Source organism: Cydia splendana, chromosome 18, assembly GCF_910591565.1.
Source record: "Cydia splendana chromosome 18, ilCydSple1.2, whole genome shotgun sequence".
NCBI lineage: Eukaryota > Metazoa > Arthropoda > Insecta > Lepidoptera > Tortricidae > Cydia > Cydia splendana.
In genome coordinates this window covers 12,612,663-12,636,495 of record NC_085977.1, presented here as the reverse complement: position 1 = coordinate 12,636,495, position 23,833 = coordinate 12,612,663, and the positions used below count along the sequence as shown (strand labels likewise).

The 23,833-nt window shown below is 36.6% G+C and overlaps 2 protein-coding genes and 1 long non-coding RNA gene across 7 annotated transcripts in view; 2 read left to right on the top strand and 1 right to left on the bottom strand.

Annotated features, from left to right (window-relative positions):
- LOC134799088 (phosphofurin acidic cluster sorting protein 1) overlaps positions 1-23,833 on the bottom strand; it is a 185,093-nt gene that overhangs the window by 44,112 nt on the left and 117,148 nt on the right. The gene's annotated exons all lie outside the window — the stretch shown is intronic.
- The window catches only part of LOC134799162 (uncharacterized), a 409,935-nt gene that overhangs the window by 346,123 nt on the left and 39,979 nt on the right, over positions 1-23,833 (top strand). The gene's annotated exons all lie outside the window — the stretch shown is intronic.
- On the top strand, positions 3,802-17,050 carry LOC134799247 (NADH-quinone oxidoreductase subunit B 2-like). The gene is made up of 5 exons (XM_063771625.1): positions 3,802-3,997; positions 5,032-5,221; positions 11,680-11,807; positions 14,461-14,686; positions 16,920-17,050. Exons 1-5 carry the CDS (start codon positions 3,954-3,956, stop codon positions 17,034-17,036), a joined length of 705 nt encoding a protein of 234 aa, XP_063627695.1. The 5' UTR covers positions 3,802-3,953; the 3' UTR covers positions 17,037-17,050.

The following is a 23,833-nucleotide window of genomic DNA, read 5'->3' as shown; positions in this document are numbered from 1 at the left end:
GCGCCGCGTTCCCGCGCGGCCGCGCCGCGTTCACGCGCGCCTTGAGGGCGTGTTGAGAGCGTGAGGCCGGCGCGATCGGCGCGCGCCCTGTTTGACCAGGCTTCGCGTCGGCATCACGCGGCGCTGCGTCGCGCTCTGTGTGTGGCCAAGCCTTTAGATGAGAAGTATGTTAATATGTCAGTATTTCTGGTAAGGTATGACTAACGTCTAACCGGTTGCGTTAGGTCGCGGCTTCGATGCTCGCACTGTGCCGTTGTTCATACTGTTCCCTCTATTTCTGATCAACGGCGGCGGTCATTTAATGACTGCTATTTATTTATAGATGTTTAAGTGCATTGTGAAATGGGCCAACTTACAGGAAACGTTCATTTACAAACTTTTTATGTACCTACGAAGGAGTATAATTTAATGTTATTGGAAAGAGAACAGAGTATTGGCAAGTGTGCCAAGCCTATAGCCAAAATATTAACGATTTTGGGTACATTCAGGGATAAGAAGTGCTGGTCGGTCATCTGTAATTCTGTAGGCATGGTCACGGATGCTGGTGCAACCCAGCTGAAAGTTCGGATAAGGAAAAAATAATGAAGTTATATCGCGTAAAACACGTTTGTATCACTAAATACGAGTATATGTGCAAAACGCGAGAGTTTAGACTGTTTAAAGTAACATAGAATTAAACCAAGAAAAGTCTGCAGCGATTTTGATAGCACACGCAGTGCAAGTGTTATATTGATACGTCATAATTTCATAGAAGTTTGACGTTTAAAATAACACTTGCACTGCGTGTGCTATCAAAATCGTTGGAGACTTTTCTTGGTCTAACTCTATTTGCCTTTGAACTACCCAGTTGAACACAATACTATGCAAAGAGCCATACATATTCGTTCTTATATCCTAACACAGGTTAGTAATCCTTTATTTAGGATAGGAATATACAATGACCCTTTCAGATTCGCGCGTATATCGCGTACAAAGGTATTCCGGAAACCGGTGAATAAGCAGAATGCTTTGAATATGGTTCTAAGTAAAGACGTTCTGCTTACACAAGCAAACGGGAACGGATATATATACATATATATGAGCTTAAGTATTTATAGCTTAATATTCCAAACGATACGATTGTGAATGCGTAGCGTAGCCAACGTGCCAATCGTTAACGCTCCGTAGCGTTTCGTAGTCATCTCTCTCTATCACTCTGATTAGTGCGACAGTGGCAGTTGCGGTCAGAATCTATATTTATGGCAGTATCGCCTTATTGACAGCCGAAAGAGGGTTCGATTGAAAACCGCACATATTTTGTGGAGCCTTGCGGTTAAAAGGCAGAAATAAATGATGGAATTTTCTCATATGAATATAGGGAAAAAATAGATTTTCCCCTATCATTTGTCTTCCTCGAGGAATGCGTGGGGAGGAGATAAAAAAGCACCCAATGATGGGGAATTCCAGCTTGAACATAATTAAGTGGAAGTCTATTAAGAAGTCCATTAATCACTTTTCCGCTTGGATAAGATTCAATAGAACTTACTTTCAAGTAATCTAGAGTAACTTTCTAAATTAAGTACAAGAGAATAGCAAACTTAACGAACTTAGTGATAATGATACAAAAACTACTTACACAACAGTAATAACAATAATTTTAGTGTTATTTGTCGAGCCAGCAGGCTTATGATGGACGCGATTATCAACTTAATAGAGGCGATGTCACTTTTCGACACCACTTGTTAGATGAAGACGGGCGCTTTATCTTGTCATTACCACGTCGATACCCGTGTCCACTATGCACGTTACGAACCCACATGATGTTTTAATACCTACCTATTAAAAAAAGAAGGAATGAGGGAATCTGAGGATTCTGAGGAATTCAACTCTGAGCGAGCTGAGAGAGCGAACGTCAAGATTGTGATTGACCTTTTTAACAAGCTTTTATTAGGTCGACCTGTACGTCTACCATCAGTTTTGACATTGACATATACGCTCACGTCTACGTAACTTACTTTCTATACATCTCGCTCGCACTCGCATATTAGTGCAAGTGAGATGTAGAGAAAGTAAATTACGTAGACGGGAGCGTTATGTCAATGTCAAAACTGGTGGTAGACGTACTGTATGTAACTAACTATGTAATGGAATCTAAGGTAACTAATTTAACCATCTTCCAAGGATAGTAGCGTCATGAAAATTGGCAGCTGTATGTAGTTCTGATGACAATACAATAATATGGTACTGTCCAACTGATCTGATGATGGAGACAGGAGGTGGCCATAGGAACTCTCGACCTGTATGTAACTAACATGTAATGGAATCTAAGGTAACTAATTTAACCATCTTCCAAGGATCGTAGCGTCATGAAAATTGGCAGCTGTATGTAGTTCTGATGACAATACAATAATATGGTACTGTCCAACTGATCTGATGATGGAGACAGGAGGTGGCCATAGGAACTCTCGACCTGTATGTAACTAACATGTAATGGAATCTAAGGTAACTAATTTAACCATCTTTCCAAGGATCGTAGCGTCATGAAAATTGGCAGCTGTATGTAGTTCTGATGACAATACAATAATATGGTACTGTCCAACTGATCTGATGATGGAGACAGGAGGTGGCCATAGGAACTCTCGACCTGTATGTAACTAACATGTAATGGAATCTAAGGTAACTAATTTAACCATCTTCCAAGGATCGTAGCGTCATGAAAATTGGCAGCTGTATGTAGTTCTGATGACAATACAATAATATGGTACTGTCGAACTGATCTGATGATGGAGACAGGAGGTGGCCATAGGAACTCCGTGATGAAACAACGCAACCTAATTGTGTTAGGGGTTTTTAGAATTGTCTCGATGAGTATTAGTTGTCTGTCGTAAGAAAAGTACAGTCAGCGATAAAAGCTTGTACCAAAAATGAAATTTTTGCCAAAAACTTATTTCTAATGCTAAAAAAACGAACTATAGATATCTAGCCTTAACAGCCACGCTAATCAAGATAGACATTTAGCGAAATGTTAAGTTATGCTATCAAATCACTTCGTCATTTATGCTGCGTAAATACGGCTCTATATATCTTTTATTCTTGGAGGATATAACCAAATGGAGACGCCTTGCCTGTAATTTTCTGTACAAAACAGTATGCCGATTTTTGCGGGGGACGGGCACGTTAAATGTATACGTAACGTAAAAATAGCCATGTATGACCATTCGTCAAAGGGTTTCGACAAAGGGGAACGCCTGTTAATGGCTATTCCGTATGGTTATATCCTCCAAGTTTTTATTATTGGTTACTAAGGTGTGTCGCATGAAATACGGCAAAGTGAATTACAGCATTAGATTAATAAGTTCATATCGGTTCAAAGACCCCAAGACGGATCCGCAAATGAATATATTATCGTGCCATACCATAACATAGCATACACTATCTCAATAAAACTTGTAAATAAAATAAATAAAAAAACACTTTATTACCTATTTCATAAAATACAAACCAGATTATCAAGAAATTTGTTTGTAGTCCTTTGAAAATCTTCATTAAAATTCCGATCTTATTTGTCATAATAACCATAAGCATGCTCCGATTTTTTTTATTAACTCGACTTCATTTCTGACACTTTTTTCCAGTTCTTGGAAGACCCACTAATTAAATCGCTTAAACCTCATATAATTTACCTTCCGCTTTTTTTTTACTCTATTTCATCTACACTTTAAGGTTACTTTTGGGTTATCAATATGAAACTAATACGATTATGCGAAAGTAACTAACCTTTTCACTTGACGTTTCTATCAAAAGATTCAAAAGTTTCGCGAACATAAAATTAATGTCCCTGGAACGATGTTCAAATACCGAACGAGTGACGTTTGTCAACTGACGGCGTGTCAGACTTGTCAGGTTGTCGTGTGGGCGGTGTGAAATTCAACGTTTGTATCATACATATTCGTTTATTATTTATAAATAGTGCAATGTTACGCATCGGTGGATATTCGTTAAGAGATGTTTGGGCCAGGTTTGTTTATTTTATATTCCGTTCGAATTCCTTACATTGCACTAGATACATTTTCAGACATTATTTATTTTTGTAATCTATGGAGTTTGGTAAATATTTTGTAAATAAACGATTTACACTGCTAAAATCTCTACAAACGTAATATATAAAGTTGAACTCCAAAAGAATAAATACACATCGGACTTAAGCTCGTAAGCTTTGATTTTCAAACAAACAAGTTCCTAGAAAAGTCTGAGAGACAGTGTACCGAACTGGGGAATTTGTGTAGGCTGTCCTTTTACAACTCGTATATACCGAAATAACATATCGGAGACATTATCCATGCGACAAATAACTTCCGAGTCATTGTTATCTTTGACTTCATATTTATATACACCGTGTTTTTATTGAATTCCGTTAACTTTGGGGTATGGTTAATAAGTACGTTTAAGAGAAGAAGAAAAAATATTTATTTGCTTTTTTTTTTAAATATTTAAGTTTAAAAAGTAATTAAATGTAGCATGTAGCGTTGTTGTAACACGGGCATTACATTTAACTCAACCAAACAATTGAAATCTGTAACATATCAATGTCATTTCGAACATCGATCGACCGAGATTGTACTTAAGTTTAGTAGCAAATGTATGAACTCATTCTAAACACTAATCAATATGTAAACCGGCCCAGGCAAGTGTACTCGCTTGTAGAGGCCTTATAGGAAAAAAATAATTATTGATTATCTCCGAAATGGAGTTAATTAGAATATCGGTGTCTTTGAGAAAGTTACTTGATTTAAGCTCAGGAATGCACCCTTGAAATTAACGGAAATAAAAAAAAAACACGGTGTATTATATACAGTTAACGGAAAACAGTATTCGGGCGAAATTCAATACTTTCCCTCGCACAAAGGATCTTTTGTGTTCCCATCTTCACGGATAACAATCGCCTTCAACAAAGAGGGCAAACTTATTAAAAATCTTGATTAGTTTCCACGATAAAACCCTGCGATACTTAATGGGAGATAAAAAAATGAATAAATCAATGTAATATTTCAGGAATCAGCTGAAGAGTTTGAAGCTAGTTTTGGGCGATGATGACCTAGCACCTCGGTGCCTCAGGGAGGCTAGTTTGGTACCTGCGAGACGGGCCAGTGCTAAGACATGTCCGCCTGTCCAACCACATGCCAACAAGATTTTTAAAAAGGGAGAGCCGCGAAGATACTCGCCTTTCCATGCGCCCGGGCAGGTAATTATGACAGAATATCAAGCCTACATTTGGTTAATAAAATTGTTGATGTTTTATTCGTGTGTTTGTTATGGATGCTACCTAAAAACTAGTTTGTAGTAACTGTTTATTGATTGGTTCTTTCTAAGGCCTCCACAATAAATATTGTGCATCTTAGTTAAAAAATCGTGAAACATTCACGTCTCTTTATAACTTTATGCTATAACAGTCCCTAGAGACATACGCACAACATTCTTTTCCAGAGGAGAAACTATTCAAAATATATACTATAATAAAAAGGTAGAGTGGGTAGGAACACCTAGGTATCTAACCTATAACACTGAGCACCACAGAAATTCCCTTTCTTTTCCATCTATTTACACAAATAAAATCTGCTGTCAAAACTCTTCGCAATGTACTCTTTGCCGCAAAAGCATTTATTCAAAGGAAAGAGAAATATTCCGAGAAATAAAATGCTGAATTCAGCAATCCAGCTCTGAATTACCGTTAACCAAGATGGCGCCTCAATTTGCGCGCAAAAATTGCGTTCAGAGATTTATGGTTTGAATAAAATTTAAATTTCTGAATGGAAAATATAAATTGAATTACTGAGATTTTATCTCGAAAGGATAACTTCGTTATCCAATGGAGGAGGATCCATTCTTCATTTTAAATCAAAGTCTTCTTCAAGATCGTTCAGGAATTGAATCTACTAAGGTTGTTTTATTGTTATGCTATTCTTATCCAAAAAGTATAGATGTAACGTATGGAGATATGATTTGTGTATATGGCTTGGGTACATAGTAGGTATTAGAAAGATAAATCTTCCGTATATATCTATCAGATTGACTTGTGTTACACAAAACGAAAGCTAGTTTATTCTTATTATTATGTCGTAACTGCGAAGATCGTAGAAGTAGACCAACAGAGTTACACGCCATTTGTACGCATTTTTTGCAATAGGTAAAACCAGTTTTTTTTAAACCAATATGTTCTAAACAAAACAAGGTTCGAACTAACGTAATTACTCAAGGCGCCAGGGACTAATTACTTTCAAAGCCATCGTAATTTATTAAAAATAAGGATAAATAGACTGTACCTATTTAGATCGCTGGCCCAATATTACATTTTCAAGATAGTTGAAATTCGACTCTATGTCACTATGACAATGTTCAAATTTCAGTTCGATAAAAGTGAAACATAGAACCCCGTAATATTGGGCCAGCGAATTATTTTGTACTTGACTACACGAATAAACTTAAAACTTGTCGGTGGTTTTTGGCGCAGGCACTCTGTTCAATGCACGTATCGAGTTAAAATTTAAATCGACAAGTGCCAAAACGTGTGATTTCTCGTACATTTCAGAGGCACTTTAAACACGCTGCCTTTAGCCAAGTAAAGCGATCCTCTGGGATCGAATGTTCTCGGAGAAATGCTCGGCTAAGGACAAAGTAGCGAGGCAAATATTGGCGTGTAAACACAATATGCTACGCAATTTGGCCGTCTCATTTCTTTATAGGAATCTAGCGATGTATTTGCTGAGGATTTGTTGAATTACGAGTATATTATACCTATAAGTAATTGTAATTTTATCTGGAGTTAGCAGCAGACGTTACGTTATTTACGTGAAAAAGCGCTGAAAGTAGCTTGCACCAGAAATGTGCTAATGTTAAATTGGTGTATTAATGTCAAATTTTTAGTTCTTTAGTGACCGGTAGAGGCACTGTACAATTACTCCATACATTTTCCTCAACGTTCTCACTATCGAATGTCATTTACGGAACTCACGGTAAGGCTAAGGACACAAATTTTCTTAACAAATATCATTGATTTGTTTTTTATGTAGTCACACAAATCAAAATATTTAATAAAATAATTTGATTTGTTCCCAAAGTTGTGTATAAATATCATGGAATTGCTTTTGTTTTGTTTCGTTCGATTTTAAACCAAAACAAATTTAATAGATTCCCTACATAGTGTTTCTTTTGCCCCGGTACTTCTCTTACCCCCATTTAAACGTTCTTATTATTTAAAAAGAAACTAAGGGTTATGAACTTATTTCGTAATTTATAACCGTGTGATTTATGTATTGTAGGTATAAGGAACGAAGTGCAAAATGGAACCCAAAAATATTTAAAGGAAAAATCCCTGATCTTAATTAGCAATCAGGGAATTTGAATAATCCGGGACAAGCCAAGTAATTAAGGGTCCAGGGAATCATGGGTTCGATTAGGGTTCAGTAGGAACCCTTGAGGATAAGCGGTGTCGATAAAAGGATGAAACGAAAATTCGAAAACGTTTAATTTCGCCTGACCTGTGAACTCTACACGTGTAGGGTTACCAGATGACAGGAATTTTCCTGACATGTCAGGAATTATGGCCTTTTGTCAGGAATGGGGACGGAACACGAAAACGTCAGGAATTTTTTGAATTGATAGAATTTTTTATAAAGTACCTTTTTATTTACTTAAATTAATCCAAAAACATTGTAAAATAATAATAAATGAGATCCACTCATCTTATGTCACGTCTAATATTCACATTTGCAAAGATAACAATATAATAAGAAGTATCCTCTGCCACCCCGTCGTCGTCGTCGTCGTCAAAAATATGAATGTCAGGAAAAATATTCGGAAATCAGGAATTTTGTCAGGAAATTCTAAATTTGTATCTGGTAACCCTAATAACCCTATACACGTGTAAGCATTCGGTTCGTTGAGCGGTTAAAGGTATTTGATTGGGAGCCCGTAATTATTACGTAGAGAGCCTTTGATTTGATTTGGATCACAGGTTCTTATTGCCTTAAGTACTCACCCCCTTATTCATAAACGCGCTTCAAACCTCAATTAGCTAATAATCGATTGTCTTTATCTGTCATTTTGACTAATGGATTTGTAAGAAAGGGATAAAACATATATAATTTAACTAAATCAGGCCCGCGTAAAGTATTATGAATAAGGGTTAATGTATATTATGTTGAATGAACTTGATTGTCGTTCTGTTCTTTTGGATTTGATTTTTAATGTTTTACGTTTATGTCGTGAAATGTTTTGTGTTCCACTCGGTAGCAAAGTTTGTTTAAAAACCCTCGTGCCTTGATACCCTCGCAACGCTAATTCTACTTTTCGAACCTCTCGCTACGCTCGTGGTTCAATTTTGTAATCTTTCGCTTGCTTGGGTAGCAATATTAGCACGAGGGGTTAAACAACAATTTTGCCCCCTTGTAAAACAAATAACTATTTTTACTCTAAGTTTAAAGTAGATACTGTAAAAATATGTTTAAATAAAAGAGGCTGTCATCTACAATATATCTCTCTATCTCTGTCACTACTACGACTGGGATTTTCTTTCCAAGAATTTCCTCTTTGCTCTTATTTATTAAGAACTAAATATTTTCACCTCAGATCTTAATATCTTGTGTAATAACATAAACACTTTCCAAGTCGTAAATATCGAATACCGAGCCTTATTCTCAATATACTTCGAGATATATATTCAGATATCATGTCCCTTTCTTACTCCTTGTGGTTAACGTGAAAGAGTGTGATAGAAGACATAATAAGGTGGGAGAATAGGCTCTGCCGCAGCGGGACCCAATTACCGCGGAATGGCGTTATCCCTGCGAAATGAGTATACGGGATAAGGGATATAGTTGTATAGATTACATAAAACAATGGCAGATACACCTCTTGAAGAAAATAATAAGAAAAATATTTATTGGAAAGAAAAAACCTTGTTTACAAATATCAATAAATTTGTGGTCCCACATTAGGCTATGCCTGACGTGACGTGGCAGCCGGATTCGCAATTCGTAGGCTAAAGGTTAAAAAAAACTAATCTAATAGGTGATGTAATAGTTAAGGAAATTATGAAATTGAAAGAAAGAAAAAAGGAATTAAAAGGGGAATATGTCACCGAATTGAGGTGGAATCAGTTCAGACTGTTTCTTTATTCATTTAACCCTTTGAATGACACGTCTAAGGTGCGTGGCGCGTCATCGTGAACCTTGTAGGAAAGTACGAAGATAAGATAAGATAAGAGAATTTATTGACCATTTAATATACATTACATTTAGCACGTCATACATTACATTAGATTTAAAAATTATAATAAGGTTGGAAGGCTGAAATTGGCCTGCCTGCGCGCGGCAGTTGACGTCTTTGGCGGTCAAAATGTTAAATTCTTACCTATTCTTACCTTAAAGGCAGCGAGGCAGGGCCCAAGCTGCCGGTGGTTAGGGCCGCAGAGAGAGGAACCGACGTATTAAAGAGTGTTTCTTATTATTATAAAATCATTCTAATATATGACGTATCAAAGTATACCTTATAAATATTTCAAATAAAATGAGGAAATGGGTCAAGGTTTTAAGTCGCAAAATGAAGAGTCAGAGCTCAGATATTGACATTTACGTAGAAAAGTATGTCGGTTTTCTTTCAGAGTGGCAGATCTAATATTGTTTAATCTGCGGTACTAGCTGTTTAGACAAATGTTCACGAGTATAGCTATTCCCCGGTCACGGGACACTTTCCTTAGCGTTGAATGAATACATTGTTCACAAATTTTTAGTCGTGTTTTCTCTAGGGTACTTAATTCTAGGAGAGATTTCACATTAGCGTCTTTTTTCTACGCTTTGACCTGTTACTATGATGTGTAATGTGTCTTGGCATACCTGTGAACAACAGAAAATGTGTATTAGTTTCATTGTCATATATCATGGATATAAAATGCACAAACAAAAAATAATTCTGAGTGAATCAGTTTTTTTGTCACTCGTTTCCATGGTTACCGGGTGACCGGGCTAGGTCACTTTTAAAATCCCTGGTTTTATGGTATTAAAAATAACTAAACATACATTTTTATGACAGTTATAAACAAAATGCAGGAATCGATATATCTGTTACATATACGAATATTTAACTTTTAGAATAGACGCTAAGGGGGTAAGCGAGTGAGACCTTCAAACTACACACGTTCGTATTCCCGTGACAGTAAAGTTTTGTGTCGTTCATTATAAACATCTCACCCGCTTAGCAACTTCTGCTGAACGAAATATTGTCCCACTAAGACTTCGTCAATACATTTCGCTTACCATTAGGTACCAGACAAAATCTAACACTTAAAAGTAAGACTACATAAGAAGAATAACATCCGCGCAATCCCCATTTAAAAACATCTAAAGATTTCCGCAAAATAAACTTTTACGTTCGTTTTATTCGTCTCTTAACAAATCTGGGAAACGTCTCTCGGCGCTTAATAGGCGTGTTTATCGGTTCGTACGCACCCTGTGGATAGATAAACAGGAATAGAATCACTTGTAAACACCACATTAAAGTACGGAACGGGTTAACAAATTATGAAGAAACTTTGAATTTTAAAATCGTGAGAGCGAGGTGATGCCCGAACTAATCTGTTTTTACAATTTTTGAACGTGATAGTGAAACCGGCACGTGCTGCGTGTGTAATTGTGTATGCCTTCAGTTCTCACCTACGATGCTCAGAGGAATAAGTACCTACCTGCGAGTCGGTAGCCTTCGATACTCATCATACTCTTTGATAAAAGCTGAATGTTCCAAACACATGGTTTGCTACCGAACTATGTAGGTAGCGATGTCGTAAAATTAATAAATGTGGACAGCTGCTGAGAAGGGGTAGAGGACATAAAAAGTGGACTATATGAAAAGGAATGGGGTGTCGTGTCGAGATAACAATCAACAGAGAGGAATCGGAACTTACTGCTTGGCCACAAGTAGCTGTGATGATGGTGAAAACAATGAGTATGATCAGAAGCACGATGCCAAAGTCAAACGATGAGCTATCATAAAATCAATAGGGTTCTGTCTAAGTCCAAAGTGTCCAATTCGTCAACGAAGCAAGGCCGTGATTACCCGAAGCTAATAGAGTATATTAGCCGCGGGATGTTTGCGCGGTGAGTCACGGCTTAGTATTCGATGCACGAGCACTGAGGTGTATGCGCTTGCATGGTCTCTGAATGGGCTTTACTATGTGTTCAAATATAGATTGAACGCGAAGTTTACGCGTTTATGAGTACTTTACGATAATATTAGATAGCTGTGCGTCAAATAGATCCGTTGGGGAATCTGGATATAATTTGCCATACGTACTTCTTTCAGAGATATTTAGGATAAGTGTTGAATTTTATAGCCTGACAATTTTAAGAAGCAAACGAGATAAGACGGTTGGGGTTTTAGGTATAATCGTATTTTATTTGCTTCCTTGGACGGCTTCCAAATCTAATGAGTTTTTTTACTGCACACTACCGCTATAACATGCATGCGATGGGATCCACTGGAATTATTGGAACAATAATATGGATTTCCGCAACGCCTGATCTAATTTTAAAAGTTTTTGTAATCACAAATATTATGGTACCTATTTTTCAGGATTATACCTTTAAATACAGTAAGGGCTGGAACCAAAATAGGTACAAAATGTTTTATAATAAATGTTGGTTGTTTCAGTCAAAGGTGGAATGGGTACTGGCTCGAGCGGACGACATCCTCAACTGGGGCCGCAAAGGGTCCCTTTGGCCTCTGACCTTCGGCCTCGCTTGCTGCGCCTTGGAGATGATGCATTACGCGGCACCTAGGTATTTAACTTTGTGTTACGTACAGTCACGAGCTTTAATTTGGGACCCATTTCCATTAAATGTTGTTAGAACATTCGTAATGAAATAAGGTTGTACCTTCAGTTCGATAGTGTTGAAATGTCAAATTAAGACATTTAAAAGTCATAGCGAATCGACCCTTGAAATGATAACCTCTTTGCAAAAAATTATCACTCCGGTTTTATAATCTGTATAAGTGACATTTTCAAAAATATTATTTCACAAATTGACGTAATTGAGTGGTTGCCCCTAGAAACGTAAACGTAAGTATATAAATGTCGATGGTAAACATTATGTCAATGAATTATGACATTTACATTGCGTTAAAATATTAGCTCTAAATAGCTTCAGTTTACTACACGATATTGAACCTTAGGTGGGTCCAAATTAAAGCTCGTGACTGTACATTAGCATCAGATTAGCCAGGATGTCATCCTCAACTGGGGATAGAAAGGGTCGCTCTGGTTTCTGACCTTCGACCTAGCCTTCTGAGCTTTGTACTATGGAATTTCCGGGACTCGCTTTTCTCACCCAGCTAGTAACCGGGGCCTTTCCGCCTGTGAACTTCTGCCTCCCTTGCTGCGTTTTCGAATTATGCAGGATACCAGTAGCAATAGTAGCAGACTAATTTTTAAGAGTGTTCGCAGAATTTGCTTTTCATATCCAAATATAGATACAACTACGATATCGTCGACTACAGAATCTTCTTAATACAATACACTATACAACATCGTTGTAACTGCCATGTATGTTGTGTGTATGAATAAAGAAATTATCTTAACGGGAGCTTTCATGGTTTTTCGAGCCTCTGACCTTCATCGTATAAGTTAGTTGAGCCTTGGTAATATTCGGTATATTACGCCGCACCTAAGTAGGTTCCTAGACTTCTAGGAATTAAGTTTTTGCCACATTAACGCCGCAGACTCAGTGATGACTCTTATTTAAGTATGACTCACGGTTGACTTCTCAGAACTTGAAGAGCAATTTGTCGAGATTTGATTATAGCAAGTGACTTGTCACACGTGTTACTCACATTGATTAATGAATCAGGGTTAATTAGGGATACAATGAGACAGTAAATGTCTGATGAATTGATTCATTTGAGGTTATCTTGTTTCTTTCTCAGTCATAAATATTAATTACAATTTTGTCAATGATAAAACATCAAATAGACTGATAGTTGATTTTGAAAGCATTGACTTTAGAATTGTAATCTTACACACTACCACAGTTACATTAAACAATCTACAACGCCTTATGTTTCATTATTTATTATGCCATACATATATAGAAGGTGCAAAAACATATGTGCATATATTACTGACCAGCTCAAGTTCTCCAACAGTTGATACCTTATCTGAGATGAGGAATGCTTATCGCCCTTCATTACCTTGCTCATACTAACCTAAGAAACAAAATGCTGCAAGATTCCACTATTAACTGAACCTTACTGCCACAGCATAAGGTCTAACAAAGGTTAGTTATATGTTGCTGTTTGTATACAAGTTTCATACAACATATGTACGTCGTTTTGTAGAAGCAAGTGTAACGGATACGAGTGATCATTATCTCGTAATCGGAGCTCCGGGTCTCGTTTACCTGTTGCATAATTAAGTACTACCCTCGGTAATCACGACGTATAATTTTGCTATCACGATTATCTACTGACCTTATCGTTTGAGGGGCGTGCAACTTTCAAACAATTCACACTTGAGATTAGACATATAGGTAGAGTCAGAGTCGGACCAAGCTAAGCTGGCAGCGATTTTGATAGCAAAGACTGTGCAAGTGTTATTTTATACGTCAAACTTCTATGAAATTATGACGTTTACTTAACACGTTCACAGCTGTGCTATTAAAATCGCTACCACCTTGGTCTGACTCTACGAGTATCTACAAAATATTTAGAATATTTATCCGGTTTTAGAAGATATTTCAGGTCTGTCACAAAGTCCAAGAAGAAGTTTGACATCTTTTTTCTTGAGCGATTTTTGTCAAACTCAGAAGATTTTGTTATACCTAACCCACGGAACTTTAATAACTAGACTATTATAATATGGACCTTATTAGCGAATAATTTACAGCATTAACATAAAATGTAATTTTTTAAAGAGTTAAATGTATAATTATTTCTCGGGTCATGAATAGGGGTTAAAAACGAATAAGCACCAAATCCAATACTAAAGTTCTAACACAGTCTAACTTAACGCCTGAAATAATGGCTTAATCAACGAACTCGGGGCCTTGTTCAATAGAATCTCATTATTGTTTGGAAACTATTGAAGCGTGTGGCAGTTCCAATAATCGGTAAAGGTTACAGTAAATGTCATCTGAAAGGTTGTTTGGTGTTTGAGTATATTGTAGAATTATAGTTTCGAGAACATTATTAAATTAACCCTTTTCAGGGTCGTTGCTTTACAAGTGATAAGCTATAATAATTTCAGTCTCACCCAATTAATTTCAAATAAAGTTCAAACCGATATTATCAGTAATATTAAAATGGGTGCGTGTTAAATGTTTTGAAAAGGATTTACTGTATGCGAACTTTAATTTGTATATGAAGAGTACGTACGTCCTACGTACTTCTTTTCCCTATATCCGGAGCGCAATATCATATATAATGTTTAATTTTCAGATACGACATGGACCGCTACGGTATGGTGTTCCGCGGGACGCCACGACAAACAGACGTCATAATAGTCGCTGGCACGGTGACCAACAAAATGGCTCCCATCCTGCGCAAGACGTACGACATGATGCCGGAGCCGCGCTGGGTGGTGTCCATGGGTAGCTGTGCCAACGGTGGCGGGTACTACCACTACACGTACAGCACTGTGCGGGGCTGTGACAGGATTGTACCAGTAAGTGTTTCTGTATACGCGGCACTCGACATGCCATATTTATAATAGACTGGCACGGTGACCAACAAGATGACGCCCATCGTGCGCAAGCCCTATGAAACGATAACCGAGCCGCGATGGGTGGTACCGCAAACCGACTACCGCGACACTACAAACCGTCGTTATAATAGTCGCTGGCACGGTGACCAACTCTAGATAGCGCCGATTTTGTGCAAAACCTACGACATGGTGCCATGTGCCCCAGTCAAAAAATTATAAGCGTCTAAATGAGCACATTATCTGACACTCTGCTATATGGCAAGAATCCTCAAAAAACGCTATCGTTATTATATACCTACGTATGTTACATACGTACAAGCACCATTTTGATTTGGTAACAATTTTATTTAAGCTCGACTTACAAAGCTTTTTGCACTCAAAATTCCATTCACATACCTACCTACCGCAGAAAATGTATATTTCATCAGCGGTTTGGATTGTAAGATTTATCGTATGTACGCTTGTAATAAATATAGTAATCTTAATCAAGCTAAGAAACCCAGTACGACTAAAGTTTTAATCAGATAGGATCTGTTTTATGAGTCCCGTTATGAACTTAAATACGAACTTCAGATGAAATTTTGTCTCAGGCACTTGAAATAGGTACTTGGATAAATTTTAGAATTAGGTACCTAGTTTTAGTCGACACTTCGCTTTGACGACTTTTAACTTATTTAAAGGCATTAAAAGATAAAGAAATTTGCTTATGCCTAGAATGGTATTTTTTGATACCTATACCTAATGTAGTATATGACACCAAAGAAAAGATAATTCGTTGCGTTATTCAACAACAACCCTTTTATATTTCTTTTCCTTTTTTGTCAATAAAACACCACTTTGACTGCCTTATACGGTAACAAACATAGAAAAATTAAGTATGTACACAATTCAAATAGTACCTATGTAGTAGGTACTTAGGTACGTAGTACTATTATTTATTAGATCCAATTACGAGAAAATATTTGTAATCTCCTTTCTTGTAGCCAAACAAATCGAGTTTTCCTTTGAATATCAAATAACAAACGCTTTATTGAATTGAAATTGGAATTTTACGTATTTCCCTTTGAGATATCCTTTTTCCATTACATTCATTTTTTATTTATTCAAGTATACTTAATAAATAATAATACATAAAAAAAAACATATAAAAAAAATACGACATATATATATATAGTACTTTTAAGGCTGTCACGAAAAGCTGTTTTCAAATTTCATAAAACTCAAGTTTAAGTACATAGCAAAATAATAAAAATAGCAAATAAGAGATACGTAAGTTCCTACTCTAAGAATTAATATAAAATCTCGAGCAGATGAATGATCGGTAAAACGATAGTCTGACATTAGGGGGCTACTCCTTATTTGATTGAAACCGTCTCATATCTGTGAGGTGAATAAAGTCATACTGGACAACTTTGATTAATGTTCCAACCCGAAATCGTGAAAAATTGGCTGTCCGATTTTTTTTTTAAACCGCAGTTTATTTTAGTCGACAAAGCAATTTTTTTTCTCGATTCAGTATAAGTCCCAGAATAAAAGTTGTTTAGTATGATCTACCTTATTACTAAAACACCTTGTATAAAGACTTAAGGAAAATGATGATTGACTATAGGTAATTTTTAGAATAAATTAGGTGTCGCAAATTTTGTAGTTTTTTTTTTTATATTTCTGATCATTTTCATATTTCAATCATTGATAGTCTTAAATGTGTAAAATTGTAAATATTCGTTAGTTGTACAGTCACTTGCAATAATATGTTACTCTTCGAATGCCGCAAAAATATGTGACACGCTCTTATGGCTCTACAAATAAGATGGTGTCAGAAATTTTTGCAGCCATCGTTATGTAACATATTATTGCAGGTGACTGTAGAGAGGTCGCCCGCTGAAAAGCCGCAAGCCGTGGCATTATGCTAAGCTGATGTTTGTATTTTTTAGACGTTAATAAATGTATTTGTTGTTTATCTTCACCTATAATGACCACAATATTTGGGAGACCGAGCTTTGCTCGGAAAAAGTATAAAAACTCAAAAATGCGCGTTTTTTCAGAGATAACACCTTGCTAGAACAATTTTTCGGCCCCGAAAACCCCCATATAGCAAATTTCATCGTTAGAGCCGTTTCCGAGATTCCCGAAATATATACATAAATAAATATACAAGAATAGCTCGTTTAAAGGTATGAGTACATAATTCCAGGTGGACATCTACGTGCCCGGGTGCCCGCCGACGGCCGAAGCGCTCCTGTACGGAATGCTGCAACTCCAAAAGAAGGTGAAACGCATGCGAAGCCTGCAGGCCTGGTATAGGCATTAGTTCATTGTTAATACATTTATATGTGATCTGGTTGGATTGGATTGTTTTTATTTTAGAAATACAACAGAGGTAGACAATTAATCTCATTATTTTAACAAGCTTATTAACAGTGATCGTTAATTTTCCAGATTTTGGTGCAGCATTGTTGGTTAAAAGCATCTGTATGCCCTACTCCAGGTGGAATATATAATTAGGGTTAATAACAGTAATATTAACCTTAACCAATCCTCTCCCTAAGAAAAAAATTGAAGAAAATCCTTTATTTTTACTATGCTGCACCAAAATTGCTGGAACCTGCTTATTAAAATAAATATTTATAAAGTCACAAAGATTAAATCAGTCAATGATGACTCTTAGTTGTAAAATTACCAGATTTTACCATTTTTGCATAGTGGTTATTGACAATAATCAACGTTGGCGAAAGTTATGCTAACGCTCATTACAACCTATACGAGTCAGTATAAATAAGTTACTATGTTCAAAGTGAGGTTATGTGGGAGAGTCCGTGAAATTCTTATTATAATATAACTTTTATGTTGGTCATCTTGCGTCGCTGCACACAACTCAGACGAACTCCAATACGGAAAGAAATATTATTACATCAAAGGAATGTTTAAGTACGCATCACGTTATCTGTTCCAAGTCATTTGCTGCTTGCACTCCGGAAGACGGTTAGAGCTCGCCGTGGGACGCTTATCCTTTTTATGTCTCGACAGTTTACATTCCTGAGAAATTCTGCAATAGCTGCTATCTTAGAAAAATGTAGTTTGCACTGCAATCGCCTTACGTTCACACATAATATAAATATTCACTAAAATCCACATATTAGTTACCTGAAACTTCTCAGTTTCCATAAAAAAAAGGGATCGACACGAAAGGTAGAGTAGATCGCCCAACTAACACCTAAAGGTTTTATTTCTATACGAGATTACTAAAATAAAATGCTGTCGGTCGAACACAAGTACTCCAACCAATTGCATTTTCTGAACAAAATACCTCTTTCATTTCGTCTCTATGTTATACAACTACCAGAGAAGTAAAGGTGTACAGTAAATAAAGTGCTCAGCCATGCGACGAACAAAGACGGAACAAGCTCGGATCTACAATGGAGCGCTTCTGGGTGAGAAAACATGGAAATAACTATTCAATAGCGATTAGGTGTGTTTAAATTTTTCACATAAACTTATTTATTGCGATCCGACACCGATCAATGCGTAGGTGAACGTAGGGCACCTTATTTTATGGATCGAATCCTGTGATATCCTTTTCCTCCGATTAAGACGTTTTGTTTAAGCAAATGTATTACTAGATCACAGATTGCAAATATCGATAGCATATTTACTACCACCAACGGGGACATTGTTGGACTCCATTTTATCGGGCTAAGAAGCGGAGCTTACACCCGGTCACGTTCTATACGTGCTTCATTGTGGCTCCATGGTTTACGGGACGGCGGGATGGGCGGAAGCGAGTACAGGCCAGCGATTCTATGGCCATTGTTTCGGATCTTTATGAGGTTTTTAACAAAGGATTGGTGGCTTTTGAAAGATTTAATTTGTGGCCTGGCCACGTAGCCATGTAGGCTCAAAATTTGGTGATATGTTTTTTCATTGTGTCTATTTTATTACTGCGGTTAGCTCTTTCCCTTAAAAAATTGCGTGGACGAAAAAGGCATAAAGGTTTTTGTAAGCTTTAAACTTTTAGTATATTGTATTAATTATAGCCTAAATATGCCTAATGAAATGCAATAACGCATGTCTCATTTTGCCATTTTTCATCAAAACACCAGTATTTTTCATATGACTCGCTGCCGCTCTCAATATTGCGACATCGCCAAAAAGCCTTCTCTTAAATTGTGTATGACTTTGAACCGTAAACGTCTATACCGCACGTATAGCTTAAACTGCCCCGGAATTTCGGCTAAACTAGGTCGACTGTACACTGAGACGGTTTACGGTAAGAGGGTATACAATTTCCTGACGAAAAGAGGAAATTCAGGGAAACGATTTCGAGAAAACTATGGACAACTGAACTGAAAGAATACGAAGCAGAAACACTCAATAACATATTCAAAATTCACAACTATGTTGAAAACGTATACAAAGAACCTTTAGCAACAAACGATATAGATTAATAGGGATGTTTCCTGTACTTAAAATAAATTATTTCAAACCGTGCACGAAATAAAGATATTTATTAGAAAAACATAGATAGCAGCTTTTTTTAAACCCACACTGAGAGAAAAAACTAACAAAAACACACTTAGAATTACAAAAATAAAACTTAATCCGGGGACAAGGAGAGTCAACTAATAGGAACAAATTGACTTTTGCAATTTCCATTTAGTAGGAAATACAACTTCTATATTTGTAATTTGAAGTATGCTAGAGTAATTTCAGAAATTTGGTTTTGTTATTCCGAGAGGTGCTTTAGCAATATCGGAGGTGATGACGTCATGGGTGAAAACTAACCGTTTTGTAATTCTAAGCGTGCTTTAGCAATATCGGAGACGATGACGTCATAGGTTTTACTAAACTGTACTGCGATTCCAAGCTAGCTGTTGTTATTCTAGAGATAATGACGTCACAGGCAAAAACTAAACTGTTTGCAATTCCTCCGCCCCTAGCAAACGGGCGCCGCGAGAGCATGTCGCGCGCGTGGTAGCTACCCGTCTCTATTTCTGTCTGTATGAATAAAAAAGCATTTGGTAGTATATCTCTGTACTAAAGAGGCACTATAAAAGCCTGTCGAGATATTCTACCCATTCCTTTCTTATTCATACAGTCAGAAAGAGACTAGTAGTTATTACGCGCGCAACATGCTCTCGCGGCGCACCTGTGCTAGGGAGGTTGGAATTGCAAACAGTTTAGATTTACCTTTGATGTCATTATCACTAGAATAACAACAGCTAGCTCGAAGTTGCAGAACAATATATTCCTGCAGACCCCAACTACACAGTAGGTCGCGGGTTAATATGTCCATGGCCCACAATATATCCTAAATTTATTATTTAAGTTAAGTATGTTTTAAACAAAGAAGACACGAGACACGCCCGCCCGACATCCGACACAATACTAACTCTAACCAAATGAACGTAGCAAGTAGCTGTGTTGGTATTACAAAACTCGTTTAGTGATTGGTACAACAATGAACATAAACCCAACAAGTCTATCTACTAAATACCAGTAAACTTTGTAATGTCGCTATAGTAACAACTGAATTGTTATTTTAAATGGGGTAATGTTATTCCCGCGAACTCGTTTTTTAGATATTACAAAACTATGTAAGTGAGACATTTACTAAAATCATAACTTGAAATCACAGATGCTTTTTTCCAAAAATCACAAACTTTACTAGTAAAAATCGGAGAATTTTAGTAGTAATAAAAATGGATTGTAACAAATACTGAACTTTGTTTAATGCTCCATTTACTAAAGTCTGTTTGCTGAAATTAGATTTAGTATTACTGAGCTGTTTGTAGAAATAAATAAATTTTACAGAAATAGTGAAACTTCCATGATTACTACTAAAACTTCATTTTTTCCCCCAGTACAGAACTGTTTATTAATTCCTGGTGGTGATTTTTCTCTCAGTGCAATTTGTATTTAATAAATCGGATTGAAATATAAAAAGTAGGTGAGTTTACCGTGACGTCACTATATATTTGTTTTCATATAAATTCCATACTAAAAAATCGTTTTGACAGTTCTAAAAAAGAAGCTGATTTGACTAGTAGGAAAGTAGCCTATTCAATAACATCAAACGAACAATAATTTGTTCTGCACAGCGCACAAATAGCTTTACAGAAATGGTTTCTTGCCGACAATGTCTTAGTTTCAGATCTGACAAAGTTTCATGTAAATAAAGCGAGCAATTCACTCAGGGTCTTAATTGATAACAATCGAAACTTCCTTGTCGTTTTCAGCTTGTTTTAATGCGATTTCCTTTGTAACGTCTATTTCGTACCTAATACATCATATTATGTATAGCTCAGATACTCATCATATTACACGCATACACAATTACCGCCTTGATGTGATAAATACATAACTGGTCATATCGTCGGTGGCGATTCTATATTTTTTAGATGGTGCGGAATCTGTCTTGGGTCGGAACAGTCCCCCAGCGCCCACATATGTAGCGATGAGGTACTAACTTTTACTTTCATTCTTAAAACACAGCTCACAAATACCTCAAGAATCTAGAGACCATTCAACAACTACGTACCAGTATCGAACCTAATGTTCAGAAAGCTTTAAACCCCCTCAAGAGGTTAAGCTCCCACGGGAGCGATGTAACCGTCTGTGCTTTATCGCTCTGTCGGTCCAATAAAACGTTACGAGGGCATTGTTTACAAACCGACTATACCAGTACTGAGCTGTCTGTTCAGTGTTTACTGCATACATTTGCGTCCGTAGCCTGTATGACTATCTATAGTACAAGCCAAAGTAGTGGGCTGGATTTTTTGCTTTTTGGTTTGGTTAACACACTTGTTCATTGCACCACACTGATTTAAACTTTAGCCAGTCTTCTTCGAGACCACGGGGCCAACTCCGTCCTCGAAACGTCGGAGGTAAATCTTAAAACTATAATACACGATTAAGTCCCGTTGTACAATTTAATAATTCATTGCACCACTCAACTAATGTAATGTAAATCGCATGTAAGTTCTCGCACCGTCTAAATGATCATAATTATATAATTATTAATTATTATATTTCTAAGATTATTTTGATGTAACGTAGCTGCCGCTTCGACGATAATTGAAACAATGTTGCAAATAGCTTAATAATCGGTCTAAAATTATCATAGATATCTCAGCCCGGTACTCGAGCTAGGCCAATTTATAACACTTATTAGTTCACATCCAGAACATCCAGATCAACATTTTCAAGGAGCACTCTCGGCTGGGATCATAGATTCCGATATACCGCAAGAAGACTAAACCCGTGGGATTCAGTTGTCTGTTGGAAGTCTGACTCGTTCGCCCATGTATTTGTTACAAATGTACTTCATCTATATTAGAAATGCTTTTTATTCGTAAAAGAAATCTCAGCAAGTGTATTTACCAGTACCAACTGGTAAATACACCTATCAATTGACATTTTCAAGGAGCACTCTCTTTGACGTCTCGGGTGATATCGACCCCGATACACCCCAAGACTAAGCCGGTGGGTAACATTCTTCGGGTCCTATTTGGTTGAATATGTAAGGTAATGTTATTAAAATTAAACGCATCGTCGGCGCGTTATATTCAAAATTCAATGGAGTTTTAAAAACAATTAACGTACCTACCTACTTTACGTTTTGTCTTGACATTCTGTTTGAGGATCATCTTAGGGCCATTACGTCCTGGCAGAGCCTTTGGATGTACCTATAACAATTTGGTACTTACGCAGTAAAGAATTGTGTAAAAAAGTTTTCCAGCATTTTTCGGAGCCCTATGGGCCATGTAATCGGTTATCAGGTAAGTACTCGGCCAACCACTTCTAATATACTGAGGCAAGCATAAAGACGAGATGTTACTTCAGAATATAAATAATCTTAAGAGTACTGTCAATCCTCTGGGAAATATTCAAAAAATAAAGTTCTGTTATAAAGTTTTCAAACTTAAAACTGTGTGTCATTCAGGCTTTCAATGGACAATGACAATGGATAGTGTTAGCTAAGTTATCTACAATCGAGTTAAGTATTATAATCGTAAAGCTGGATTAAAAAGTAAAACAAAATCAATAAAATCGATTTTTTTTATATCAGTGACAACCCTACAAAGTTATTTACATTTTAAATTGACACGTGTCATGTCATGTCATTCAATAGGATCTACTTGCTAGGGTTGAAACATACAAATTTTTGCACTAATGTTTAACAAACTGTATCTCAAAAACGGTTAGAAATATTAACGTGATTAATAAGTGAAAAATAAAGTACGTAGCCTAAACAATTCCCCGTTTGCGTAAAAGTCCTTCGTTCTATTCCACCCGATATACAATAAGTCCATTATCATTGTCTGACCGTCATCGATAACATTGTCCTTCAGCTAGGACATCTAAAAGGGTCTTTTTAACGACTCGGCCACTTTTTATTTAATGTATTTTTTATTCAATTAATTTTATTCAGCCCTAAGTTAATTAAACCGATGAAATTTTAAAAATAAAATCCATTCAGAATAACTTACCTATATTGTAAATAATTTAAGTATTACCTGAAAAAATCTGTCTTCTATTTCTTATCTAATTTCACTAAGGAGTTATTTTAAAAATGTAATTGTGCCTATTATCGGAGTGTATTTAGTTTATGTAGGGTTTGCAATCCGGATCCGAAATGTATGAAATTATCCGGATCTGGATCCGGATCCGCGGATATTCCCATACATTTCGGATCCGTCGTGCAAACCCTAAGTTTATGTCATGAAAATCATGAAATATTGTTGTTTTTGAATAAAACAAAGTCATGATTTTTATGACTATGTTATATTCAAAAACAATTGTAAGGTGCAGGGGGACAATTTCGACTGCGGGGTTCGGGGTAATTTCAGCTAATGGAAATATCTTCCATGTTTTACATTATAAATTCAAATCATTTATTTACATACAATATATATACAGTGGTACTACTAAACGAAATTAATAACTAGCTTAAATCTAAAATAGGCCCTTGAGGCATTGTACCAAGGATGCTGGCGGCATTTCCTCGCTGTATCGCAATGCTGATACGTTGTGCGAGGTAGCCGCCAGCTCTTTGGTCACCAGTTACGTCAACCAGACGCTTCGCGATTTCTGCGAACAACTTATGCG